The 25749-nt window shown below is 44.4% G+C and overlaps 1 protein-coding gene across 2 annotated transcripts; it reads right to left on the minus strand.

Annotated features, from left to right (window-relative positions):
* Positions 1 to 758: 758 nt before the first annotated feature.
* Positions 759 to 25479, minus strand: MLH1 (mutL homolog 1). 2 transcript variants are annotated; one of them, XM_032957137.2, is made up of 21 exons: positions 25335 to 25479; positions 22990 to 23123; positions 21416 to 21506; positions 20684 to 20782; positions 19447 to 19520; positions 18662 to 18734; positions 17923 to 18014; positions 17104 to 17146; positions 16419 to 16507; positions 15392 to 15504; positions 14049 to 14142; positions 13493 to 13646; positions 10515 to 10685; positions 9602 to 9714; positions 8024 to 8235; positions 7248 to 7356; positions 6976 to 7039; positions 5487 to 5651; positions 4939 to 5031; positions 3920 to 4057; positions 759 to 2743 (listed from the first exon to the last, which is right to left on the minus strand). In XM_032957137.2, the coding sequence occupies exons 2-21, from the start codon at positions 23100 to 23102 to the stop codon at positions 2597 to 2599; spliced, it is 2247 nt and encodes a 748-aa protein (XP_032813028.2). In that variant the 5' UTR covers positions 23103 to 23123; positions 25335 to 25479; the 3' UTR covers positions 759 to 2596. The 2 variants fall into 2 exon arrangements, with proteins under 2 accessions (XP_032813028.2, XP_032813027.2); XM_032957136.2 differs by having other exon boundaries at positions 22990 to 23130; positions 25335 to 25475.
* Between the last annotated feature and the right edge of the window lie 270 nt (positions 25480 to 25749).

Here is a 25749-nt window from a genome sequence, read left to right on the forward strand (position 1 = left end):
GCGAGGTGAAAGGCGTTAGCCTCGCCAGCATCGACACTCAATGGAAGTGAAAATAAAACATGTTTCTTTATTTTGTTTTATATAGCATCCAATATTTTACATGCAAACGTACATTTATTATTTATAAATTTCACAATGCTTCCCTTTTTGTTGAACTGCAACATATTTTATAACCGACCTTATGTACATTTAAATACAGTACATTGTGATTTTATAACTGACCTTATGTACATTTAAATACAGTGCATTGTGTTCCGACTTCCGAACGGGTCTCGGGAACGGAACCCACACGTAAGTTGAGGTCTGCCTGCACTCTATAGAAGGATCACTTGTACTGCAGCAGTACTCATGACGGATGGAGATCTGTCAATTTTCCTTAAAAACCAGTGACCCGGGCGGTGGTAACGACACACGCCTGGTAAACCAGAACTGTTGACGCAGCAAGGGTTAAGTTGATCACAAATGCGATGCAACTCCCTTACCGTGGGTGTCGAAATGCCACACCTTGGCCAACCAATAGGCGGTGACACCAAGCGTGGACTGAATCTCCCATCTGCATTGGATGGTGTTACCCAAACACATGCGTGAGTTTTCTCTGGGTGCTCCAGTTGCCTCCGACATTAAAAGTTGGCCAAACCTCCCAATATAGGGTCACAGAGCTTGGGCAATTGTTGGTGCCCGTCCTGGCTGCCTGCCTTCCCCCTCCCTCTTGTCTGTGGTTTACCACACCAATGTATACGGAAAGTATGCATTACACATTTTAACTTTGAAGTCTCAGACTTTATTATACAATGTACAAATATACACAACGTATGCACATGTGTGCTGTGATATGCACACAAGAGGCCGTCTCCACATCGATTGTGGCTTCATGGGTCAGCTGTTTAAGGCATCCTACACCATTTAACCAATTCTGCCGTTACAGGACACCGTATTTCTCCATTCTTTGATGTTGTAGCTAATGCCTTTTAAACCATCTAATGATGTCCCGATTTATTGTGGTTTTGATAATTTAATTGCATCATGAATGCAATAATCATTTAAATTCGTCTACTGTACTGTAACTCGGTGGACTAAAAGCGGGGGAAACTAGTCTGGCGAGCTGCAAAACTAATTAAATGTAAAAACTTTTTTCTGGAAATCTAATAAGATGAATGTATTGCTGTGTGGCGTTTGTTACTGTACAGACCAAAAATAAGTCCTATGGGACGCTGTTGTGTACTGTGATGTCCTGTATTTATGGCGGTCAGTGTGAGGACATGCGGGTCCCCCATCCCCCAAACACCCCTCCCCTATCACCCCCTCACCACCATACTCCCCTAGCACTAATGTATTTCTGCAAGTACATTGACCACTTTTTCCATGTTATATACACAATATAACTTGTTCTAGTGCACTTTCATTGTTGTACGTAACATGTTCCAAAGCTTATCGGATGTACATTCTTTTACGTACTATTTTTTGCATATATGTATAACTATTTAATTAGCCTACCTGGTGACGCTAAATTGGAAATTTGGCTCGCCGGTGTTTAACTGAAAAATAAAAGCCTTAGTTTCAACGCTGAGGGTCCTGCATTGAGATGTGTGGCATGTGGGCAGTAGCTGGACCACTTTGATAGGAAGGGATAACACTCAAAAGGCTCTGCACAGATGGGTCAGGTGAGTGGTCCAAATCTGTAGGCCACAGGCACCTATTGCTGTACTCCTATAAAAAAAATAATCTTGAATCAAATCGCCACCTTGAATTGTGGCCATTATCGAATTGCAAAGGAGAACCATCGTTAAATACCTAATACAAGGACGTGACTTTCAGACTCTCTCGTGCAAGTAGAATGATCCTTACAAAATATGCATCTGAACATCACGTTGGTATGCCTCCTGGCACAATGTACATGTTAAATACCGCATTTCCTCCTATAAAAATATTGATGCGTTCAACTCTTTGTAGAAAACACATAAAACGACCACACAAAAAAAAACAAGAAAACTGCAGAACTAAAATGTCACAATCATTAAAAAAATATCACCATATAATCGATGTGAAAACATGCCATGCCGATTGAATGTTTCTGGAAATGGTCCTTGAGCAGAAAACATTACATTAAATAGTAATTATATCTGCATGATTTTGTACACCCTTCAAGGAATGTAGCTTGTTAAAATGCTATTTTTATTTTGACAAAGTGAAAATGGAATTTTGTGCAACAAAAAAAAGTCCCAGGCTTAAAAGGATGTCACGTTTTTGGGACAGAAGGGAGTTCCAGGAAGGCTCCATAGGATAACTCCACGATTGCATCAGCGGTTTGAATATACTGTGATCATGAAAGGCTTTTATACATATATATCCAGGAAAGTCTTAACTTTTATCTTCATGAGCTTTTCAAGAAGGTACTGCTGCAGTTGTCTAGTAGATTGGGCATCTCACAAATTATGGATTATTATCTGTATGGATACACTAACTCCCACTGAAAATTTGCTGGGCTGCAGCCATGCACTGCACCACAACTAATACAATATGACTAACACTTGATTTTTCGTGTCCCTTTTCATATATAGACCAGAACTTGGTTGTTTGATGAAACCCAGGAGGGAGTCTAGCATCTCTCGAACACCCTGTAGAGGTCGGTGAGGTTGGCGATCTGCAGTAGCGTTCCATCCTCCGCAAACTGCCGAGGCGGCAGCAGGACAGAGCGCAGGGCCTTGAAGACACAGTGTTCCACTGTCCACTTCCAATGCGGAGACTGCGGGGAAAGGGATACAGGCAGTAAATATGCTATACCAGCACCTGTCTGACCCTATCTAATGATCACAGCGAAGAAGATGAAGTCTTTTTACTTCGATGCATCAGAGTTCAATGAGGTTCACATTTGTAGAAAGGTAATGTTAAAAGATGTGGCCACGCAATTACTTGCTCACGACAATACTGGCAGAAGGGCATACACTAGAGGGAGTTCAAGAGAGCCTGTCTAGAGGGAATTTGCCCTCTTTCATGCTGGCCAGACAGATGTCTTGGAAGAGATGGGTGTACCCATACTTTACCCCACCACCCGTGATCTGTAGCTCAACTAAATAGGGGAGACCAGAGTTATTAGTTACATCAGAAGATATATTACGTTTGAAACTGTTGAGTTGGAGGTTTTTAACTTTGAAAACTGAGCAATTATAGTGGCAGAGGGTGGCCTATTTAAATTATGTACAGGGTAAATGCAGTCATGTTTACAAATACAATGAAGATTAATTTATTAGTTCCAGATAAAATATATTATGGCTAGGGAAATGGATGTGTTTGGCTGAGAGTTATTAATTAACTTAATATTAGAAACCCATATTTGTTTCCGGGCCCATATTTGTTTCCGGGTTGGGCCACGTAGCAGTAGTTTTATGCCAAAATCCCTGTCATCAACCCTCCACCACGTGACAAGCTTGCCACGTTTGCAAAGATATTATTTGGTGGTAATGACAATTTTGGCATAAAACTAACATGTGGCCTAACCCAAAAACAAATATGGATCGAACTATAAACATTTTGTTTTATTTTACCAGGTAATGCCCACTGAACTATATCTCTTTTTCAGAAGCGACCTGGCCACAAATGATAGCTCAACAAAGTGGGTTATCACGTGGAAATGTATTGTAGCCAAATACTCTAAACGCATTATTATAAATGTGGAGGGAAAAACCGGAGGACCAAGAGAAAAATCTATAAGATAACAGGGAGAGAGAACATGGAAACTCCAAATATACAGGCGTCAGGGTCAGAATCGAACGCAAGACCTCCTGTATACCATACCAGGCGAGGTAATTAACATCTCGCCACAGTGGTGCCACCAAGTTATGAATCATTGGTTAATGTAATAAGGGGCTACGGAGTAAAGCTAATGTTGCGCATGCATAGCTGGTGTTATAAATGGAATTACGCCTGTGCTGCTTGGCTCCTGGCTGGGCTCAGTTTCGGCCGTCGTCTCCTCCAGGGTAAACTCTTTGCGCACCGAGTAGAATGCGCTGCACTCGCGGCTGAAAGATTCAAAGCACTCCTTCTCCTCCTCCCAGTTCACCTGCATGGCACATTTCCATAAAAAGCAACGTTAATTTCCTTAAGCTGATAGAAAAACGGCAACAGTTGAAATCGGTGGCCAGACAGCAGCTTTGTTGAGCCACTGTGTGGACATGTTCGAAGAAGAGTGTGCAGCTATGCACAGTCAACTGCACACATAAAATGTATGTGTTAGGGCTACAGAACAGATACTGTGCAACCTCCTAGTGAGATTAAGTCCTTTGCATGGTTGAATAAAGCATTATGTTTTGTTATGTTTGGTCAGAAATTGACTAAAATTTAGACCTTGATACACTCTCGAGTCCCGATATCAATGTTTACTGATCATCATCATGTGTTCAGCGAGATTGCAGCCTAAAACATAAATGTTCATTTTTTTTGTCATAGGGACATAGCTAGATTTGGGTATGCTGGGCTGTCTCGAATTATTAACACACTCATTTGAGATTCAACATATTTTCAGAAAAGTTATGCATTTGAATGTTTGGGAAAAAAAAAATTGACAAGTGTTTTTCAATAAGTACCACAATGCAAATGAGAGAATAACACTCAAAGGTCCGCAAATATAGGTTAAAAAGTATGTCATTCATCTAGAAAAGCGATATCAAGTTTGAAGACTATTTTAAGTAGGTCTTGCACTGGAATGTTTGGTCATGTCTAATTAAAACCCCAAAGTTCATAATCAGAATATTTATTCACACTGGAGGAATCCAATGAGCTATACACATCTTTTTTCACAGATGTCCAGTAGGAGGTTGGAGCACACAGTGATGAACAATGAGGTAAGTAGTAAAATATAAGCGTTGGGACAGGCAGATGCGAGGCTATTTTAACACACATGAGTGGTGTTGCCAGGCCTTTAGAGCTGCACCCCCTGGTTACCTCTGTGGTGAGGCGAAGCATGAATAGAGGAAGCCCCTCCATAGCTGGGATGTAATTGTCAAGCAGCAGAGGGAGTCCAGATAGGTTACCATCCTGCACGTGTTTCCCCAAAAACAAAACAAACACAAGCTGATCTTGACCAACGCTCACCTTCAAATTCAAGTCACAGTGATTCCCTTCACAAATAAGCAATGGAAGGGCACATGAGGCAGTAGCCTTGAACCAGTGCTGAAATTACACATTCCTAAAATAATGGCAACAAAAATTGAACAATATGCTTTACCCTTTCTGGCAATAAAACAGGTTTAAGATGTTCAAACACCAAAAAGATACCTATTGCAAGGCATTAAGTCTGTATTAATCACACAGTTGTGGCAAAACATGCAGTCAGTTTAACATGTAGGCTTTCGCTGTCTAACCCAAAAAAAAACTGCATTATGGATATGCATTGTCTTTGAAGCCAATTGGCCTACACCAGAGACAGCATGTGTGGTTAATGCAGACTTGATGTAGGTACATTCTACAGCCCCCATTGCCCCCCACCGCACCTGATCGATCTCGAGGGAGAAATAGTCCTGCAGCATTTCCGCCCGCTGGTTCAAGAAGGCAGCTGCGTGCTCTGCAAGTTCCTCCCGAGGACCGTCCTCCTCTGTCCAGCCGCTGTCCGGATCCTCAAGCGCCATCATGATAATCTGGTACAGGGGTGCCGGAGTCTGCACTCGCACACAAAGACAAAGGTCCCTCTTATAGCCTTCAACAGACTGTTGGGGCAAGAGCTCTTCGCGGACACCTATTACGGCCAGAAGGGCACACGAGGGCTTGAGGGGCCAGAACCACGCCCAACCGCCTGTCTCCCCAATGCTGATGTTTACACACTGCATCAGGTACATGTGGCACATTAGGAATGGACCACTTTTAATTATTTCCTCGTGTAGCAAGGGAGTAAAGTGTGAAAGTCCTTATGTGCTGTGTAGTACATCAATGTACGTGTGTACACCGGCATGTGATGACTGAGTTTGGCCTGTGGGTGGCTGGCAGGGTTACTGATTAACCGGACTTGTACACCAGTCACGTGGTTAATGGCTACTCGGTTGAGGATTGCTGTGTGTGACACATGTGCTGTTGCATTTTACAGATTAACCACAATAAATGTGTTTGCCCTCAATTTGAAGCACCTGCCCACGTCCTTCATTTCGAGTGTGCAACATACATACACATACACAAGAAACCAAAATATCTCCCTCATAGACTTAACATACTTTTGGGGCAAGTGCTGTTAAGCGAGCACATATGAAGGCCGCCACGGTATACTAGGAGATGGGTGGCCAGCACCACGCCTGGGCATCTGTCTCGATAGTGGTGATGTTTCCACACCACCCCAGGTACTAATTTAAGACTGAATCAAACTAAGGGACGCCAAGAACTAGTTCAATATTCGCCAGTTATTGATTGTGAGCAGGAATCGAACTCAGGTTGTTGGGCTCATAGATTGCTTTTGCAAACCATTGCAAGACAAGACAAAGATCCCCTGTATAACCTTAACAGACTGTTGGGGCAAGTGCTGTTAAGCGAGCACCTATGAAGGCCGACACGGCACATGAGGGGGTGGCCAGCACCACGCCCAATCGCCTTTGTCTCCCCAGTGGCGATGTTTACACACCGCACTAGGTACTCATTTGAGGCTGAGTCGACCTAGGGGAGGCCCAGGACTGGTTCAGATAATCGTCACTGGCGCTGGCCGCGAGTGGGAATCGAACTTGGGTTGCCGGCTTCGTAGCGCAGCACACTAAACGCTACACTACCGCTCCCCACTGCAAGCACACACACACACACGTTTAGATTCATTCGCACAAATGTAAATGTACACATTTCACCCTATATCTATGCACACAGAAACAAATGCTTACATATTTGCACGCAGAAATATACAAATAACCATCCCTGTTGAGTTGTATAGAATGCATAGTCCTACAACTCCAGTGCCCAAATGTAATCCTCGTGTTCAGCATGCATCCACAGGCATGACAAGGCACTCACAGAGAGACGAAGAACTCCAAAGTTTCCAAAGTCTTGTATGAGGATCTGGTAAAATAGCTCTTGGCTGTAGAAAATAATAGGCCAGGAGTCAAACATCATCACACAAAGGCAAAGGAACAAGACTTTTTTTTCAAACACATTCATGTGGTAATGCCGTGATTGTTGTGAAGCTGATGGGCACTATGATTGGTAATCTCGTCAGCTGTTGTTATTACCAATGCCTGCTTTGGAAACAACGGAATCTCAATGTGTAGCACAAAGTCTCACTGAACCTGAGCTTCGTGGTGTTGACAAGGTAGAGCCTGGTTTGGTGCTGAAGGAGAGCCCAAGTCGGGTCAACACAGCCCACAAACGTGTGGTTCTTCATCACCTCATGCAGGCCTGAACACAATCACGGAAATGCGCAGCCTCAACGACATGCAACGTATAGAAAGGCATCACAGCAATTTTACATATTATTTTAAAAATACAGTTACATTCTAATTGTTTGTTCATGGCAGATACAATGCAAATGAAATTCTGCCCAACCTTTCGATTTTTAAGTTACAGCACACTACACAAGGCACCAACCCAGCCAGATAGGATATAGATCCCTTATATGAGGTAGTCAAGTGACTAATGGGTCAGTGAACTGCCACTGCTGAGATCATGGGTTGAAAAACAGATTTAGCTGCCAGAGATTAAACCGGGTTCTCCAGGATAGCAGGTTGATGGTCACAATCCAGTCACCATTGACTTTTGGAGAAAAATACTAACTTTGGTGTGATACTTACTTTGGGTAATTTCCAGCTTTGACAAACAAAAAAATAGACACTGTTTTCGCTGTCATTTGGAATGTGTGACAAAGTGTACAGCATCCTAGTGTGGACAAAAATATCACTTGAAGTGACCTCAGAAGCAGTTCTATGAATTGTTCTCCTCGTCCTGCTCTGTAATATCCATAGCAATTATGGTTTTTTGAAAAAAATAGGGAAAAAGGTATAGAATCATAACAAAAAACCACAAGAAACCAGCCGTTGAACATGCTGCATGTGTTTTCTGTGCATACCATCGTGTTTGCTGGAGGTGATTTCACTCTGCAGAGCAAGAATGCTGACGAAGCTGAAGACACGGCGCTTGGGGAGGGCGGCTGCCATCAGTGGCTCCTGCTCCTCCTCCATCCCCTCTTCCGCCGCCTCCGCTTCCTCCACTCTTGAGCCACCTGCAAAGGTCTCCGCCTCGCAGCCCATCGCCCCATCTGCGTCCGTGCGCGGCCTCTTACTGGCGGTGTAGTTTGCAAGCCAATGAGATTGTGGACAGGGTATGAGATGAAAAAATAAAGCCAGCGAAGCCAGTCCATTAAGTGAGGTTTCACTTCGTGTGATGTGACATTTGCAACTTTACCATGACCCGTATGCATGCAGAACTTCTTTCGCACCATACATAGCTAACCGTGCTAATCAGAGGTGTGGGGGAAGGACAACAAACTAAACACAAAAAGCAGTTCTAAAGAAATTAGTTTTCAATACAGATTTAAAAGTGCATAGCTTCAGTGGCTTCCCAATATCAGAAGGACCTGAATAATTAGTCCAGGAGCCAGAGCTGAAATGGCACCACCAGGAGCGGTAAATCCAAGGTGTACTGATTTCTCTAAATGGCCAATAAAATTGATTACGAAATTAACTATTCATTTTAAAAAGTTCACAATGTATTGCCATATAAACAGTACCACCAAAGGTTTTCCAGCATGGATGGTAACAAGTGAAAGACCTGATCATGGATTACATCATATTCCTACAGTAATTGCTTCAGATTTGGCACGGTACACAAAATATAGAAATTAATATCTGGTACAAAATATGTATTACCGAAGCTATCAACAGAAGGTGTGTACAGGATTAACTGCACTCGTGGCAAATCCTATGTTGGGCAAACAGGACGATCAGCACGAGACTAAAAGAACATCAGAAAAATATTAAATATTCCCAAATACAACTGTCAGCAGCAGCAGCAGAACACGCTTGCCAACAAGGACACTCAATTGATTTTGGTAATGTTGAAGTTCTGTGCAAAACTAGCTACTACTGGCCAAGACTAATTAGAGAATCTATCCAAATTGAAAGAAATAAAAATAATTTTAACCGCTCGGATAGCTACCGACTTAGTGCTGCGTAGAAGCAAATCATCAAATAATACATTGTTCTAATGCATGCCTATACAGGCCACCATACATCAATACGGATTACCGTTGGTACAGCTATTTTAATACAATGGAGAGGAAGGACAAGATCAAAGGGCTCGCATAATGCGCGTGCATAATGTACGTTGACTCATTAATCCCCCCTCCCCACTGATCACCCCATCTACGCCTCTATATAAGGAACGAAACAGCTGTACTCATGACGAATTAGCATGTTCTGTTTACATGACAACCCTTACGAGTTGGCTGTGTCAGGTGGTGGCGGGTTTTAACGACACATTTATATATTTACGCGATCTAACCCAAAAAAAACCTATATCATGGATGATGAGTAAAACATCTGCTGCACTCGCATGCGTTTTATTGCCCATCATCAGTTTGACCAATGATGCACCTGCTTAGCTCAGCACAGATGTTCAATGACGATGAAGTTGACAAAATACACACCAGAGAGGAGAGCTGGCAACATCCGCATCACGTTCCAGCGTCTCCATCATGGCAAGTTCACTCGGTGCGTCCGTCTCTTCCATCTCCCCTTGCTGAGGCTTGGGGAGTGTGTTCTGTGAAAGTTTGGTTACAGATATACAGTACTTATTAATCGTAACAATGCATTAGTAGGTGTCCTGCGGAGACAATATAATATTAAAGGACAAAGTATTTACTGTATAATTCCTGCAGTCACGAAAGCTCCGAATCGACTTAGTATTTTTGTCAAATAGAATACAATTTTGTGGTTTTGTCAATGGTTATTCATCTTAAGGAGACAATTCGATTCGCCAAGAGACTGTGGAATTTTCACTACTACCTCGGGGCTTTCAACGCTCCCACAATGTTCTTTTGAGCCGAGACTTACACACACAGAAAGACAAAGACCCCCCCGTATAGCCCAAACAGACTGTTGGGGCAAGTGCTGTCAGCGAGCACCAATGAAGGCCGGAACAGCACACGAGGGGGTGGGTGGCCAGCAACCACGCCCGGCCGCCTTTGTCTCCCCAGCGGAAATGTTTACATACCACGCCAGGTACTCATTTGAGGCTGAATAGACGTAGGGGAGGCCCAGTACCAGTTCAGATATTCGTCACTGATGTTGGCCGTGAGTGGGAATCGAACTCAGGGAGCCAGGTTCGTAGCGCAGCGCGCTAACCACTACACTACCGCTCCCCATGCGCACACACAGACACACAACGATATCCAAACAGAATAAACGACTCACACTTGAAGGTTTGTAGAGATCTGCAAGACATTGACAATACAGATAATAGAATGTGGAAAACATTAAATTAATATAACTTTCCCGAGGGAAAAACCAAGACACACATGGCCAGAAATAGCGCACCTGACGAGCCGGTGGGAGCCCTACCTGAGCTCGTGCTTGGGGCTGCAGGAAGATGTTGATCTTCTGGTCGCGCGCATCCTTGCGCACCAGCTGGTGGGCGTACACGCGGTCCGAGGCTGCAGAGGGTCCCGGCCTGGTGCTGCCACCTTCATGGGTGGACTCGAGCCCCACCAGTGGAGCATTCGGCAACAGCGCCTTCACAAACACAACAAAAACTATTAAAATTTATACAGCGTAGAAATGCAATCGCAAACTACGAACCCAGTAAATGCAACGGGCTCACACGGCATTCAAGTGTTAAGTACATTATGCCTCTGGTTGGCATACATTCAATCAAGTGTTGCCATTGTGACGGCACTGTAGAAAAACAATCATGATTTGTTCTATAGAAGTTTGATGTTCTCAATTACGGAGTGTGGTGTTTTAACTCTTTATGTAGACATGCTTCATGTCCTATATAGAAGCATCTTATGGTCCAGGCAGATGAATGTAATTTTTTTGTTGATGTGTGTGTTGCATTGGGATTTGCAATTCTTCAAAGACCGAATCCTATTGCAAAATCTTCATGAATTTCAATGGCGTTCTAGCATGCCCAGAATGCAGAATTATACCAATTCCACCACAAATCTGGTGTGGCATTCAGGCCAGAAGGGAGTGTCCATGAGACCTCGACGGCCTAGTGAATTCTAGGCAGGGCATGGTCCTTAGCCGCACGAATGTGCAGCAGGGATACACAAAGCATACAAGTGTAGTGTCTTTTTAAATTACTCACACCGACACATTGTAACAAGTCACCTGCTTACACTTTATTCACCTATTCTTGCACCAGTTGTAGGCACTCCTATAACTATCTATACGGTCACTTATGTTTAACTTCTCCCCACTCTTATCCACCTTTCACCTCCCTTATCCTGCACTCGGCAGCTCTGCTCTCAGTGTCTCCGCACACGGCGTCTCCGCACACGGCGTCTCTACACACAGTGTCTTTGCACACAGCGACTCTACACACAGTGTCTTTGCACACAGCGACTCTACAGCTCCACCGCTGCCCTCACCTACGCTCCCCCAAACCCGCTCACCCGTCTGTTCCGGGCGGGGGGGATCAGCCAACACACCCTTATATCCCTCTGCTAATTATACGAGACCTCTCGTGCGTCTCTCTAGGCTCTCGCCAGGCAGGCGCCTGTGGGCCCATCAATCAACCCTGATCTTGCGTCTCCCTGGCAACACCTCTGGTCTCAACGTGCACAAGCGGTCGACCCCGGCGGTTTGTCCGTGCAAACCCCATGTTGCACATACGCACCTGTTTGCCCTCAGTTGCCCTCAGTTAACTGTGCGCACCGCGTATTTCACTCTTCTACACAAGTGTATGGGCAAGGTTACATGTACATATATCTGTCTTGTGTATATACTTGGCTATACATCACATTGCTCTTTGTATAGCCGAGGCTGGTGAAGTTCCATGGGAGCTTGCTTCTTGCCTGAATGCTTCGTCAGAATTGGGGTGGATCTGGAGTCAAATTGGCGTCGACCCCAGGGACTATCGCTGCGATCTCCCGATCTACTGCTCAGACAATCGGGACCACCGAGACTACAATTTGGCCACCGAGACCACTACAATTCAGACCATCAAGATCACCAGACGACCTGTGACTACAATTCGGCCCACCACCAGAATTGCCGGGACTACGACTCACACCACAGAGATTACCATTTAAAACCACAAGGCCCACCGTAACTACTACTCATACCATGGACCTACCACTTTGTTTTAAGAAACTCATGGTTTGTAGAGGGATGTGTGTGTATCTCTGTGGAGATGTGCGTGTATCTCGATGGAGACGTGTGGATATCTCTGCGGGTATGTGACACGGGAGCGGTAGTGCAGCGTTAGCGCTCTGCACTCAGAACCTGGCGACCCTGGTTCGACTCCTGCTCACGGCCAACACCAGGGACGATTTATTGAAAAGGTCCTGGGCGTCCCCTGGGTAGACTCAGCCTCAAATGAGTATCTGGTACGGTGTGTAAACATCGCCACTAGGGAGACAAAGGCGGTCGGGCGTGGTGATGGCCACCCACCCCCTTGTGTACCGTGCCTGCCTTCATAGGTGCTCGCTAACAGCACTTGCCCCAACAGTCTGTTAAGGCTATACAGGGGATCTGTCTTTGTACATGTGTAGGGGAGTAGTGGGTGACGTCACGTCACGCTCGCCCTCGGAGAGAGTGGCGTCGCAGAAAGTGACGTCAAGTGGACCCTGGGGGGACGGTGACGTCATGCCCCAGGGGGGTATTTAAAGGGGGACCCGGGATGTAACCGGGGGTCGTCGGGGGTAGGAGTGGGGACTCAGGGGAGTTGATCCTCACCCGAGGCTAGGGGGAGGCTACTCCGCCCGACCGGCCGAGGTTGGGGGAGTCCCGGCCCTGGGCAGGGAGGAGAGCCGAGTTAGCCGGGGTTGTAGGGATCCTGGTACCCCTGTCCCCTGGGGAGTTAGCCGGGGTTGTAGGGATCCTGGTACCCCTGTCCCCTGGGGAGTTAGCCGGGGTTGTAGGGATCCTGGTACCCCTGTCCCCTGGGGAGTTAGCCGGGGTTGTAGGGATCCTGGTACCCGTCCCCTGGGGAGTTAGCCAGTGTTGTAGGGATCCTGGTACCCTTGTCCCCTGGGGAGTTAGCCGGGGTTGTAGGGATCCTGGTGCCCCTGTCCCCTGGGGAGTTAGCCAGGGTTGTAGGGATCCTGGTACCCCTGTCCCCTGGGGAGTTAGCCGGGGTTGTAGGGATCCTGGTACCCCTGTCCCCTGGGGAGTTAAGCCGGGGTTGTAGGGATCCTGGTACCCTGTCCCCTGGGGAGTTATCGGCTAGGGGGGTGGGTTGGCGGAAGCCCCTAACACACTTGGCGGAAGCCCTTAATAAACGTGGCGCGAGCTCCTAACCGCAACCTGCTTCGGAGTCGTGGATTGCGCCGCAACACATGGCACAGTGTGTCGGTACGGTTGAGCGCGCTTGCCTGTGAGAAGTACGTGCGCGAGGAGTTGGAGCCGAGCAGCTTGCTCTCCACATGCTGCTGCACGGCCTCCGTGATGCTGTCCTCGTGCAGGAAATGCACCTCGTGCTTGGTGGGGTGAACGTTGACATCCACGTTCTGTGGAGCCAGCTCCAGGCTAAACAAAGACAAAGATCCCCCATATAGTCTTAACAGACTTTTAGGGCAAGTGTTGGTAGCGAGCACCTATGAAGGCTGGCTGAACACACAGACACACGTCTTTCTCAATTCTTCTTTTCTTGGTTGATGTGAAACTATTTCCGCCTTTTCATGCACAGCTCCCCGAGAACGACTGTTTAAGGGTGCTTCATAAATTTAAATTGTTTTTATGAATTAAACAAATTAGAGCAGTTTAACACGTAGGCTTTCGCGACCAATATTATCCATAACAAAGGCTTTTTTTAGAGCACTCAGTATATTAATGGTCCGTGAACAACACTGGGGCTGGGGTGACTTTGAACAGCATTTTTTTTACTTTGGGTGGGTGGGGGAGGTGACGCGTGAGAGCGTCGTGTCGCACCTGATGTAGAGGAAGGGGTGCGAGTTTTTGGGGAGGTACGCCGCGTACACCATCTCGATTGCCTTCCGCAGCGCCGTCGAGTCCACAAGCCGGTCTGCAAACAACGCCGCCAAAACATTTCCATTTCAACATTTCAGTTTTCAGGAAAGGAATAGAATCGGAATCTTTACTTAGACCAGAGAAATCCGGATGAGCTATGAAGCTCTTTGTTCACAGATGTCAAGTCGGGGGCAAGGGGTCAGGAAATTAGAATACAAAAAACTGATAGGAGTGCAGAGGATAGGAAAGGTCAGCAAGTAGATAATAAACCAATAAAGATCAAGTATATAAGTACAAATTTCAAAAGTATATCAAGCCAGCAAAACAATGACAACAACAGTCCTAGACCACACCAAGACAACACACAATCCCTCAATAATATTGACATTAAAATTGAACTCTTGATATATGGGTAAAGATCAAAGTTACAAATAGTATTTGCAAATATGGCTGTATTCAGCACTAATATTCTGCTTCAGGACCATCAAAACCTATTCAGAACTCCTTCCGTCAGCTCAGGACACGCATGAATCTTGAAGAGACATCAGATAATGAGGGTCTGACTCTCGATCATCCGCAGGCAGATTATCTGGGTTGCGGATTAAAAGTGCTCTCCGATGGCTTTTAACGTGTATACTCCTCAATCATCATAGGTCAGTGACTTAAAACCCACATACGTGTCCGCAAACAGGTCGGCAAGTAAACCCCAACACTTAAAAAACGAGAAAAACAAACGATACATTGTACATCTTCACCACCATTCTGCATAGGTAAGCAATTAAAACATTTCGTGACCTAATTTACAAACCTTTTCTTTTGTCAGATCTGGGCTAAGCCTGCCCCATAGTCCCCTGGTTAAACTTGAACTAACTGCCCTTACACACTCACTTTAAAAGGCCTCCATTACCCAACACGAGAAGACAATGTCATGCTGGGTAGATTGGATTTCCACACTTAAATGATCGTAAACATTTTCAAATGTACCCCTCAAAACTAGACTTAGCTGAACTACAATGAGGCAAACGTATACGGTAGGTACTGTTTGTGCAGTCGAACGGTGGTCAGGCCAAACACATTAAGTTGTTCCACCTGTGAACCTCGTTTAATTACAGGTGGCTGATTAAAAAATTGAATTCTAAATCTCAGTGGTGCTGGCTCAGTACTAAGACAAAGGCATTACCCCTAGGAATCACATCCCCACTTTTCTAATTACCCATTCTTGTTACCTGATAGCAAAATTCTTCACGGATATTGGCTGCACAAATGGCAGTTACAAATTGACGATGAACAGGTGTTGCACGTACGATTGATGAAGAGCAGGAAGACGCACTTCTTCATGGAGTAGTTGGCGTTGGAGATGTAGCCTCGCATTTTGAGCACCAGCTTTTTATCTTCATAGTTCACCTCAATGAGCTCCCTGTACGACAGCCAAGGACAGGTCACAATGCCTCCTGCATAATCAATTTTTTGGGTTCATCAAAGTCTGTTGCTGACAGCCCATATGACTATTATTAGCCTTTTGCCCGTCCAAGGACGGGTGTATTGCAGTAAATCTGAAACTTGCAAGCGAAAAGCAGACCTCGACGTGATATTCATTGCATCAATGCGTGTGCAGTTTGTAAGGGCGCGGTGTCACAGAGCTATTTCATTTGAAGGTTATAATCCCTTGTTCATCACGATGTCCTTTTTACTTTGATGTCTCAATAGCGTTACGGAGATCACGTGACGTGAGGGTTCTGCCTTTGTAGTGAGGGTTGTCAGTTGACGCCGAGGAGGGGGGAGGAGGTGACTCGACCCCCATGTGGAGTGACGTCACCCGCTAATTATTACGAATGGGGGGGGGGTGTCCATTTGGAGGACGTCACCTATTAATGATTATTAATGAGGGGGGGCTGTTCGATGTGCAGTGACGTCACCCGCTCATGATTATTAATGAGGGGTGGGGGGGTGTCCATTTGTAGGACGTCACCTGCTCATGAATATTAATGAGGGGGGCTGGCCGATGTGGAGCAACGTCACGAGCATTAAGGACAGACATTACTGGGTGATTACATTATAGGAGCTATTATTACACTTGCATGTGTTTCTCTCGCGCTCTGCAGTTTCCTCCCACAGCTAAAACAAACCATACAATGTAACTGGTATTGGCCAAACATCCCAATGCACAAAAAATTCCTCAAACTTACTCATACTGGGATTACATATAACATCACCCCTCACAGCAAAACACTTTGCAGGATCCTTCGAGAAACAGTCTTTCATCTCAGAGACTCTTCCTAGGTAAACAAGGATAATATATTCATAAGGAAAGGACGCTTGTTTGAGACCCACCGAGCAACGGGTGCTCCATACACGGCTCGAATGTTGTCCACCGTCGTGGCTCCAGGAAGTGTGCGCACGTCTGCTGTGCTCTCTCCTTGCTGTTGGGATACAATCTCCGTCACTCATTCATTCGTCCGGGAGACTTGGATGTCTCTTAGTGGGCAAGTGCTCTCAATTGTATTCCAGTTGTGCTATCAGCCATAAACTCTCACAGCGAGCAGTATAACATAATTTTATACCACAGAATGACACAGGAAGGTGATGTGATAGACCCTTTGGTGTAAACTAAGTTGCACACATTTTATATGCCTGCCCTTCAAAGAGTGTCCGTAAAATTATGAAAATGAAATATTCAATCCTCAGCGATGGGATATGCTGAATACAACCTCCTTGCTTGAAGGCCCAATCAATGTACAAATCACATGATGAATACTATCAAAATTAATTATGGTTTTTGCAGTTATTGGATAATAGGTTGAGACCATGGACTTTCTCCACTTGAGCTCAGTTTAATCATAAAAGGTGGCTTCTCAGATTACAAACCCAGGACCCTCAGCTAGCACGAACTGTAATCGTATCCACCAAGTGTGATCACACACTGGGTGAGACAAATAACCAGTTATCCTATACAATCACAATAAAAATGAAGATCTCATATATGTAGATGTTTCTCATACACATCTTAAATGCTCACCTTCTTCAGTGTAAAACTTACTCCAGAGTAGTGTATTGAATACCTGACAAAATAGAAACATCTAAAATCACAAATGTATTTTATGTTGAGTACAAATCACAGAATCACCTGTCTCCCACAATTAACAACTCAAAAAGAAAAATGTCTAGAGTTTTATTTTCCACGTAGCAAATTTACACGTAATAACTCATCTAGCTCTATTTACCATGGCCTCCACATGAGAAATCAATGTTGTCTGTGGATGCACCCAGTTGACGTCTACTATTTGTTCATAAACGACGAATGATTATTGCGTGTTATGTATTACATAATTTTGCATCAATCTAGGACCATCTTAAAAAGAGGGTTTCGTCCCTATAACATCTGGCAGTTCACCAGCATTGGTTCAACCAAACCTGACACTGCTGATAAGACACGATGTCAAAACCTGCCCGGTTTGCTTGCACTGAACAAATGCTGCTGAAATTATGCAAGCCCAGAAGACATTGTGGTTGACGAGAAATGTAAAAAACACTTTTATTTAAAATTGTACTTTATAAACCAAAATTAAGTGACATTATTTGTCGTGAGCCAAATAGTTTAAACTCCACATTCTCACGTCAGGGATGAATCATGCTATGCAAAGAATAACCACTGCTGAATTCCAACAGAACGGTACTTATTTTATGCAACCCAAAGGACTGATTAGCTGAATCGTCCATCCTAACTAGCTGGGATTTTGAGGGGAGTGCTGCGACATGTCCCGACCTGACTGCATAAATAGGGCTTACGCGTGCTGAATTACATGGCACGGTGATACACCACTGGGAGTTCTCTCACCGGCTTACGACCTCAGTGATCTTGCCGTGCTCCTCACTGGCACTCTTGAGGGCTTTGCGTCGGGTCGCTACATTATAGAACAAGTCCTCAGCCTGTAGTAAAAAAAATAAAAATGTTATTGCTTCCTCTATATTTTTGGCAAATAACAGTAAAATATATATTTTAAGATTTAGATATTAATTATTTCAGCAGGAAGGGCCCAATGAGCTGTTAGGCTCTATTTCATAGGCATCCTGCGACGGTACAGATGTTATATGGTCCAGATCTTTGTTAGAATTGTGCGTACATAGTTTACGATAGAAACAGGGAGTGTCAGTACATACTTTATATGTAAAATGTCTTCATTTGCAGTCAAAATGGTTACATGAATAGAAATATACTCATTGAGGCATCCATTCTTACTGTGTAAGAAGCTGCTGCTCAATATTCGGTTATGCTAAAATGTTCACATTAATAAAAGTGTTCATGCTCTTTCCTTGAAATTAACAATTGTTTACACGGCATCACATTGTAAAGGGTGGATTGTTTTCTCTTCTTTCAAAGTCTATTGCCTGAAACATCACACGACTATATGTTTATTTTATAATGTAGAATTCATTATGAAGACGGTGAGCTGTAACCTATTTGTAACATGCCCTCTGGTTATCGGTTCAGCTCTTTTTCCAAGAGACAAGTGTTTTTGGATTCCGAGCACAAACACCGCAAGGACAGGTTGAAGGACAGCTGCTTTATTTATTACCGTAATCTGCGTTCCCTGGTTTCCCGCGCATGGTTTGGGAGGCGCCTTCAGTTTGCCATCGCAGTACATTGCCCTGAGAAGCACAAATACCCATCCTCCAGTGCACAAACCAAGTCCTTCAGGTGGAACCAAGAGACATTCCAATGGTATCAAGTCTCCATTGCAATGGGGAAAATATAACGGGATAAGAAGGAATTAAAATTCAGTGTATGCTTATAAGCACAATCATTCATGGAGTGTGCTCAACTTACAATTGAAAGGCTGCGAGAGTTCATATCCTGGTCAGGGGAATTCTTGAAGTAAATGAGTACGACTTTGGGAAAGTCAATGGTTGCTCGATAAAAGACACCACAATGTGGAATATCTACCATTAGCTTAGTACAATGAACTGAGAATAGCACCACTCCATTACTCGTTTAAGCATGGGTACTGAGGCTTGGAGACATTTTGCTAATGAAAAGTATCCAGAAGGATGCATGTCAAAAATACATCCAAGGTGCAGTCCCATCTTCCTACCAGGGTCAATATGAAGAGTAACTCATTGTGAGAAAACTATAGAAATTGTTCAATGTCTACAAATTACTCCTAATCACCAACAGAGATAAGCACCACCCAGAGCATGTAAATGCAATGAAACTAAATTTAAATTATTTTGTAATCCATTAAATAAAACAGGCACTGTTTCTACCGACCCAGGGGTTGTTCACGTACGATTGAAAATTTTCATTCCTCTGGGTAAATTATAGTGCAGTATTGCTTATGCATCACATGTGCTGTGCTGGCACCTGTAGGCACACATGCTGTCCGCTGTCTTGGTAGTTATAGTCACGTGCGCCACATGACTGATGCTGGCTAGAGCCTAGGGGGGGAAGAACCGGAATGGGGCATGGAAACACACATGACCGGTGAGCAACCTAAGTATATCTACATACATACCTCGACAGAACAGCTTTGTAGAAAGGTAGATAAAAAGTAATTCCCCACTCAAACATGTGTGGAGTGATGCTCATATCCGTTTATGGTATTGAGCCAGTGGTGAAAATCTAGTTATCCTATGGTGGGGATCGACTAATCTGTAGTGTCCATAGTACAACCGCTTGAGTTACATATTTACATTGACAACAGTCCAACTTAGGCGGACTAATTCCATCCAATCACCAATCATTTGCAAATTTACTTTGAAAAGGGCTGCTGTTCATATATATGTGATTAAAAATAAAACTTGTGACTACTATAATTTTTAACGACACATTAATACTGAAGCGATCTTACCCAAAAAATAATTATTATAGAAATAAGCAACAACGAAAAATAAAAATGTGATGTTATATCTAAAGTGTACAGTCTGGTTGTATTCATAGATTTGGCTGATTTCATGGTATTATTTCTACTGAAGGTGGTTGAAGTGGAATGGTAGAATACTATTGTTCTGGGTCGCTGTCATATGACTGAAGTTACACATTGTCACTGCAATACAAAAGCAGTTTTTAAAAAAATTATACGATTTTATTTTCCAAGTGTAGCATATATCTCATTTGAATATTCAAATAATGAATTAATCTTTTTTTCTTACAGTAGCTAGTAATATCTATTCATTAAAGTGTTAACCCACCACCACTCGACACAGCCAATTAGTAAGGTTTGTCATGTAAATAAAACGTTTGAATTAGTTACTACCTCAGAACACTGGTGTGTTGGAGAGTAAACCCACATTTACAATTTGAGTACGACGTGTCGCTGGTGATTACAACCAGCTTCATCAGGCGATTTGGGTTTACTCTCCAACACACCGGTGTGCTGAAGTAGTAACTAATTAAAAGTTTTGTTAACGTGACAAACCTTACTAATTGGCTGTCGGGTGGTGGTGGGTTAACGACACATTTATATTTACGTGATCTAACCCAAAAAACCTTTATTATGGATATTGTTCGCGAAAGCCTACGTGTTAAACTTGCTTATTTCTGTTTTCAAATATTCATGAATTCATTCAAATGAGTAGCTTGAAAGTGTAGCTTATCAGACCTCTCCACGAAACCCGAAGGTGGCGATGGAAGACAGGTCCTCAAATTTCTCCAGCTTGCTGGTTGTGAAACGCTCACACACGATCTCCATGTCCTCCTTCTGTTGGGAGTCAAACGCATCACATTGGTCAAATGGTAGCGATGAGAACCCATAGCATGTATTACTGGTCAGGAGGGCTACAATGAATTAAAATTTTATGATTAGCATCATGTTCCATGACATAGAAATTGTCATTTGCAACTTTTACCGAGACCAGTGTGAACATCACCTTGTGTCAGAGAACAGCCTTCAGAAAATGACAAATTTGGAGGTTCCTTCAATAGGCCTATTATCTATACTTGGCAGTGCACATTTGAAAACGCCCCGTTAACAGTGAAAAGTGCAACATTTTTAAGCCTTAAAGGTGAAGTAAGTGACAAGCTAAATTAACGTGGCTTTTTGGTGCCATAATTGGTGATCAGGCTGAGAACATCTATTTCTGATACTTGAGAACCCGATTTGCACAAAGTGGCTGCCCCCATTAGATATTTGATTCAGGAGACACTTTCACTTAAGACCTGAATGATTTTTCAAAACCATATTAACCCCAAAGTAATGAGAACTGGGTGCTCCAATTCCATCACGTGAATTCGGTGACCACAGACATTGGGATTGGACAGGTTAGGTGGCCTCACTTTGGCCACAGTTGTTGACCGATGGCATCCAGTGGCCTTCGTGGGGTGCGAGGCTCACTCGAATACCCGTGCCATTGTCCTGGATCTGAATAAGCTTCAATCCTCCATTCTTCACCGTCACCTGTATGCTCGTGGCCTTGGCATCCAAACTAAAAGTACAAAACAAAAAAAGACAATCCAAATATGAGGAAATGACAGGGGACACTCAGCTGTTTATGCTATGCGGCCGCCAAGCATGACATTTCATTATTTTAAAATATGTATAATCTGACAAAAGGCAATGTAAATTCATTATCCAAAAAACTTTTTTTGGGTTAGATCGCTTAAATATATAAATCTGTCGTTAAAACTGCTACCACCTGACACAGCTAATTTTTAAGGTTTGTCACATAAACAGAACATGCCAATTTATAACTAGTACAGCAGACCAGCGTTGGAGAGCAAAGCCACAACATTTACAATCCGAGTACGACGTTTCGTCAGTAATTACAACTAGATGTGATGACATCTACCCCTCTATTTAAGGAAGGAAACAGGAGGATTTCTCCACAAATCTGGCTGTCGCCTGATGGAGCTAGTTGTAATTACTGGCGAAACGTCGTACTCAGATTGTAAATGTTGTAGCTTTTCTTTCCAACACACCGGTGTGCTGTACTAGTAATGAATTGGCACATTCTGTTTATGTGACGAACCTTACTAGTTGGCTGTGTCGGGTGGTGGCGGGTTTAACTAAACTTTTATATATTTACGCGATCTAACCCAAAAAATCTGTATTATGGATAATGGTCGCGAAAGCCTACACGTTAAATGAATGTTAATTCAAATAAAACAATGAAACTATTAACTCAATACGGAAATGGTCAACATTTTCCAATCCATGGCAAGTATTCCTGGATAAATTCAGGCCTATTATAGCATATTATATTACAATATGCAGATAGTGTACAGTAAATCATACAGTTGCATACATATTTCAATGAAATGGTAATACGTACAACTTTGATAAAAATTGAATATAAGGAATATTTATGAAAGAATAATACTAAATTTCAGAAGATGCCTTTTAGAAGTTTATAATTTATATATTTCTTTCTATATTTCAATGATATATACACAATATATTGTAGTCATCAATTCTGTTGGCAGCCCCGAGCAAGGGGTGCTGAAAAGACGGGCTTTTGTGTTAATCCTGAATATATTGTGAACTTGCAAGTGTCTGAACAGGAATTAAATGCTTTAAACACAGTGCTGCTCAAGAGAGGTAAATAAACTACGTCAGTACATTTTGATTTAAAGCTGTCGTGACTGCAGGGATTCATATTCTTGGTTCTTTCGGTAAAGTCACGTAGAAGGGAAACAATAAAATAATAAAAATATAAAACAATAAAATTCTCACGACGTTTCGACTGCAACACAAGCAAACATCATCAGGTGTGAAAACCACAGCAAGAAAATATGAAAAAAGTGGCGGTTATTTTTAATGCCACTTTTTGTTTCCCTTCTACGTGACTTTACCGAAAGAACCAAGAATATGTCAGTACAAATAATAGTGGAGTCTATCTTACTGGCCCTGGCTTGACAGCTTGATATGCAGTAATGGCCATGCGTTAGCCCAGATGCTCTGCTCCTCACCAGTTCTCCATCATCTCCTTGATGGCATTGGCTGGACGCTGGATCACCTCCCCGGCCGCAATCCGATTTACGACGGCCTCATCCAGGCGCCGGATCACGCACGGTGCAGCCATGGCGTGCTGAACTTTGTCCCGCTGGGCTCTCAAAGACAAACGGTGGCACAAGAAAATCACTTCTGTCATAAGTAATATTTAAAATAACTTTTTTTAAAACACGCTTTAATGAAATGTACCCTGCTCGTAATGGCAGAACTCCACGACTCCAGGAAGTGGCCCCGAAGCTTGCCATAACGTAAGGAACCGTGGTGATTTACAGCCAACGTCAATTGAGCGTGGACAATTAGACCCAAGCCGAACCCTAACCCTAACATATAAAAATGTTTATAAACTTATTTTTTTTAATAGAATATAGTATTGTCATCAGTAATACAGAAGTATACCAGGTTTCCAGTCGATACCACATTGGGAAGTGGGTTAAAATTGAGTTACAAGATTTGAGGATACGACAACAGAGAGTGAGTTCATAGAAAGCGTGTAATAAAGAGCACAGCTCAACAAAGGTTGCTTCTCGCCAGGTGGAATAGTGAAGTTAACAATGGCACCTGTGCGGTGGCGGCTATGCAGCACTGTTGAGGCGAGGGTTGGTGAACTAATCTCCATGTAAACTAATCTCCATCTGTTTCCATCTGCACGGGGATAAAGTGTTTCCCACTTGCGCGAGTGGGTTTTCTCCGGCTGCTCTGGTGTCCTCCCACTTGTATAAACCCTCATTAATTGGCTGAAAACATCTTAAAATAAAAACCCAAAGCAGGACCCTCCTGAAAAAAATAGTCCAACGACTCAGTGTGCCTTCAATGAGGAAAACAAAGTTTGATGTTCTCTTAACACATCCAATCGGCGACACGACCTTGTTCTGGGGACGGAATGCAATATTTCTGCGGCATTGGTTCAACACGAGTACAAACTCTGCAATTGGGTTTCGGCATTCGGCATCTCATCAGTCGTAGCAGCAGCAGAGTGAGGCTTTACTTGTGTAGTGTTCGATTTCACTCAGGCAACTTGTCTTTCTTCGAACACCCTTTATTTACAACTCTCACCATGTCCTCCACATTCCACAATATCCAGGTCGCCACGGCTCGCTTGCCATGCTTCACTCGACTCGCTCGCCACCTTTGTCTCTCCACTCCCCACGATTACTTCGCTTGCTCCGCACTCAGCGACTCCGCACTGAGCAACTCCGCACGCAGCAACTTCGCACACAGTGTCTCCAGCTCCGCTATCGCTACGCTCTCTCCACTGCTAACTACTTCTCTTCAGCTCCGCTATCGTTACGCTCTCCCTACTGCTAGCTGCTCTCTTCTTCAGCTCCACTATCGTTACGCTCTCTCTACTGCTAGCTGCTTCTCTTCTTCAGCTCCACTATCGTTACGCTCTCTCTACTGCTAGCTGCTTCTCTTCTTCAGCTTCGCTCCACACTGTTTCCAAACTCCGTCTCCAACTCTGTCTCCAAACTCTGTTTCCAATTCTATCTCCAAACTCTCCTCCAACTCCACGTCTTGCCTCGTCCAGCTCCCAACTCCCGCTCCAATTGCTGACCCTCCAATTTATCCCCGCTCTCATTACGCCCCAATTAATTAGTCCGCGTCCCAACGGCACCCCACGTGATCCTTACACCTGCTTCTCGCCAGACTTCAAGACGCCTCTCCAGCCCCGGCAACAGCCCCAACCAATCACAGCCGTCCTTGGCTCTCCCAGCTTAATTGCCCCAACGTAACCTGCACTGTATTTGCCTTCGTTACAGGCTGACCCAAAATAACCCCAATGACTTTGCCTTCACAACATTCTGTGGGTCTTTCGGTAAAGTTGCGTGACTTTACCGAAAGACCCAAAGAAAACTGAAACACAATGTTCGTGAAACCGCCAGCTGTTTACAGCACCCGGGGAGCGGTAGCGCGCCGCGCTCCGAACCTGCCCGCCCGTCCGTCCGAGTTCGATTCCCGCTCACGGCCAACGCCAGTGAGGATTATGTGAACCGGTCCTAGGCCTCCCCTAGGTAGACTCGGCCTCAAATGAATACCTGGTGCCGGTGTGTAAACATCGCCACGCGTGGTGCTGGCCACCCCACCGCCTCTTGCGCGCCGTGGCGGCCTTCATAGGGTGCTCGCTTAACAGCACTTGCCCCAACAGTCTGTTAAGGCCACACGGGGCGGGGAATCTCTGCCTTTGTTTACAGTAACGGGGCGCGTAGTGGTGGCCGTGATGCTAACCGTGTTGCCCTTGCTCGTCTAAGAATGTTTGTGTTGCTCGAGTCGCGTCAGTGGAGGGAGACGCGAGCGGGAGACTCACGCAAGGTCAACTCGACGACGACGCCGCAACAGTCGCTGAGGTTTCACTCGACGGTTCGCGCCGACGGCCGCGCAGCGAACTTCCCCGCCAAAAATAAAAAAACGGCGGCGTGACGTCATTCCGCAGAGTAACACCGCTATGTCGCACGTATATACGTCACCCAGCTGGAAATTATCGGTGACGCAATCACGTAAGTTGGCGTTTTGACGTCGTCGCGCAAAGCGCAGTACCAACGCGATGATGTCATCACCCATTTCATATTAGTACAGGACCAGTGTGGGGATGTCATCCCGCATTCCGCGCACAGTACAGTACCAGCTAAATGACGTCATCACGCATTTCATATTAGGACAGGACCAGTGTGGTGATGTCATCCCGAATTCCGCGCACAGTACCAGCGCGATGATGTCATCAC

Source organism: Petromyzon marinus, chromosome 19, assembly GCF_048934315.1.
Source record: "Petromyzon marinus isolate PM22_M1 ecotype Great Lakes invasive population chromosome 19, UKy_Petmar_22M1.pri1.0, whole genome shotgun sequence".
Lineage (NCBI taxonomy): Eukaryota > Metazoa > Chordata > Hyperoartia > Petromyzontiformes > Petromyzontidae > Petromyzon > Petromyzon marinus.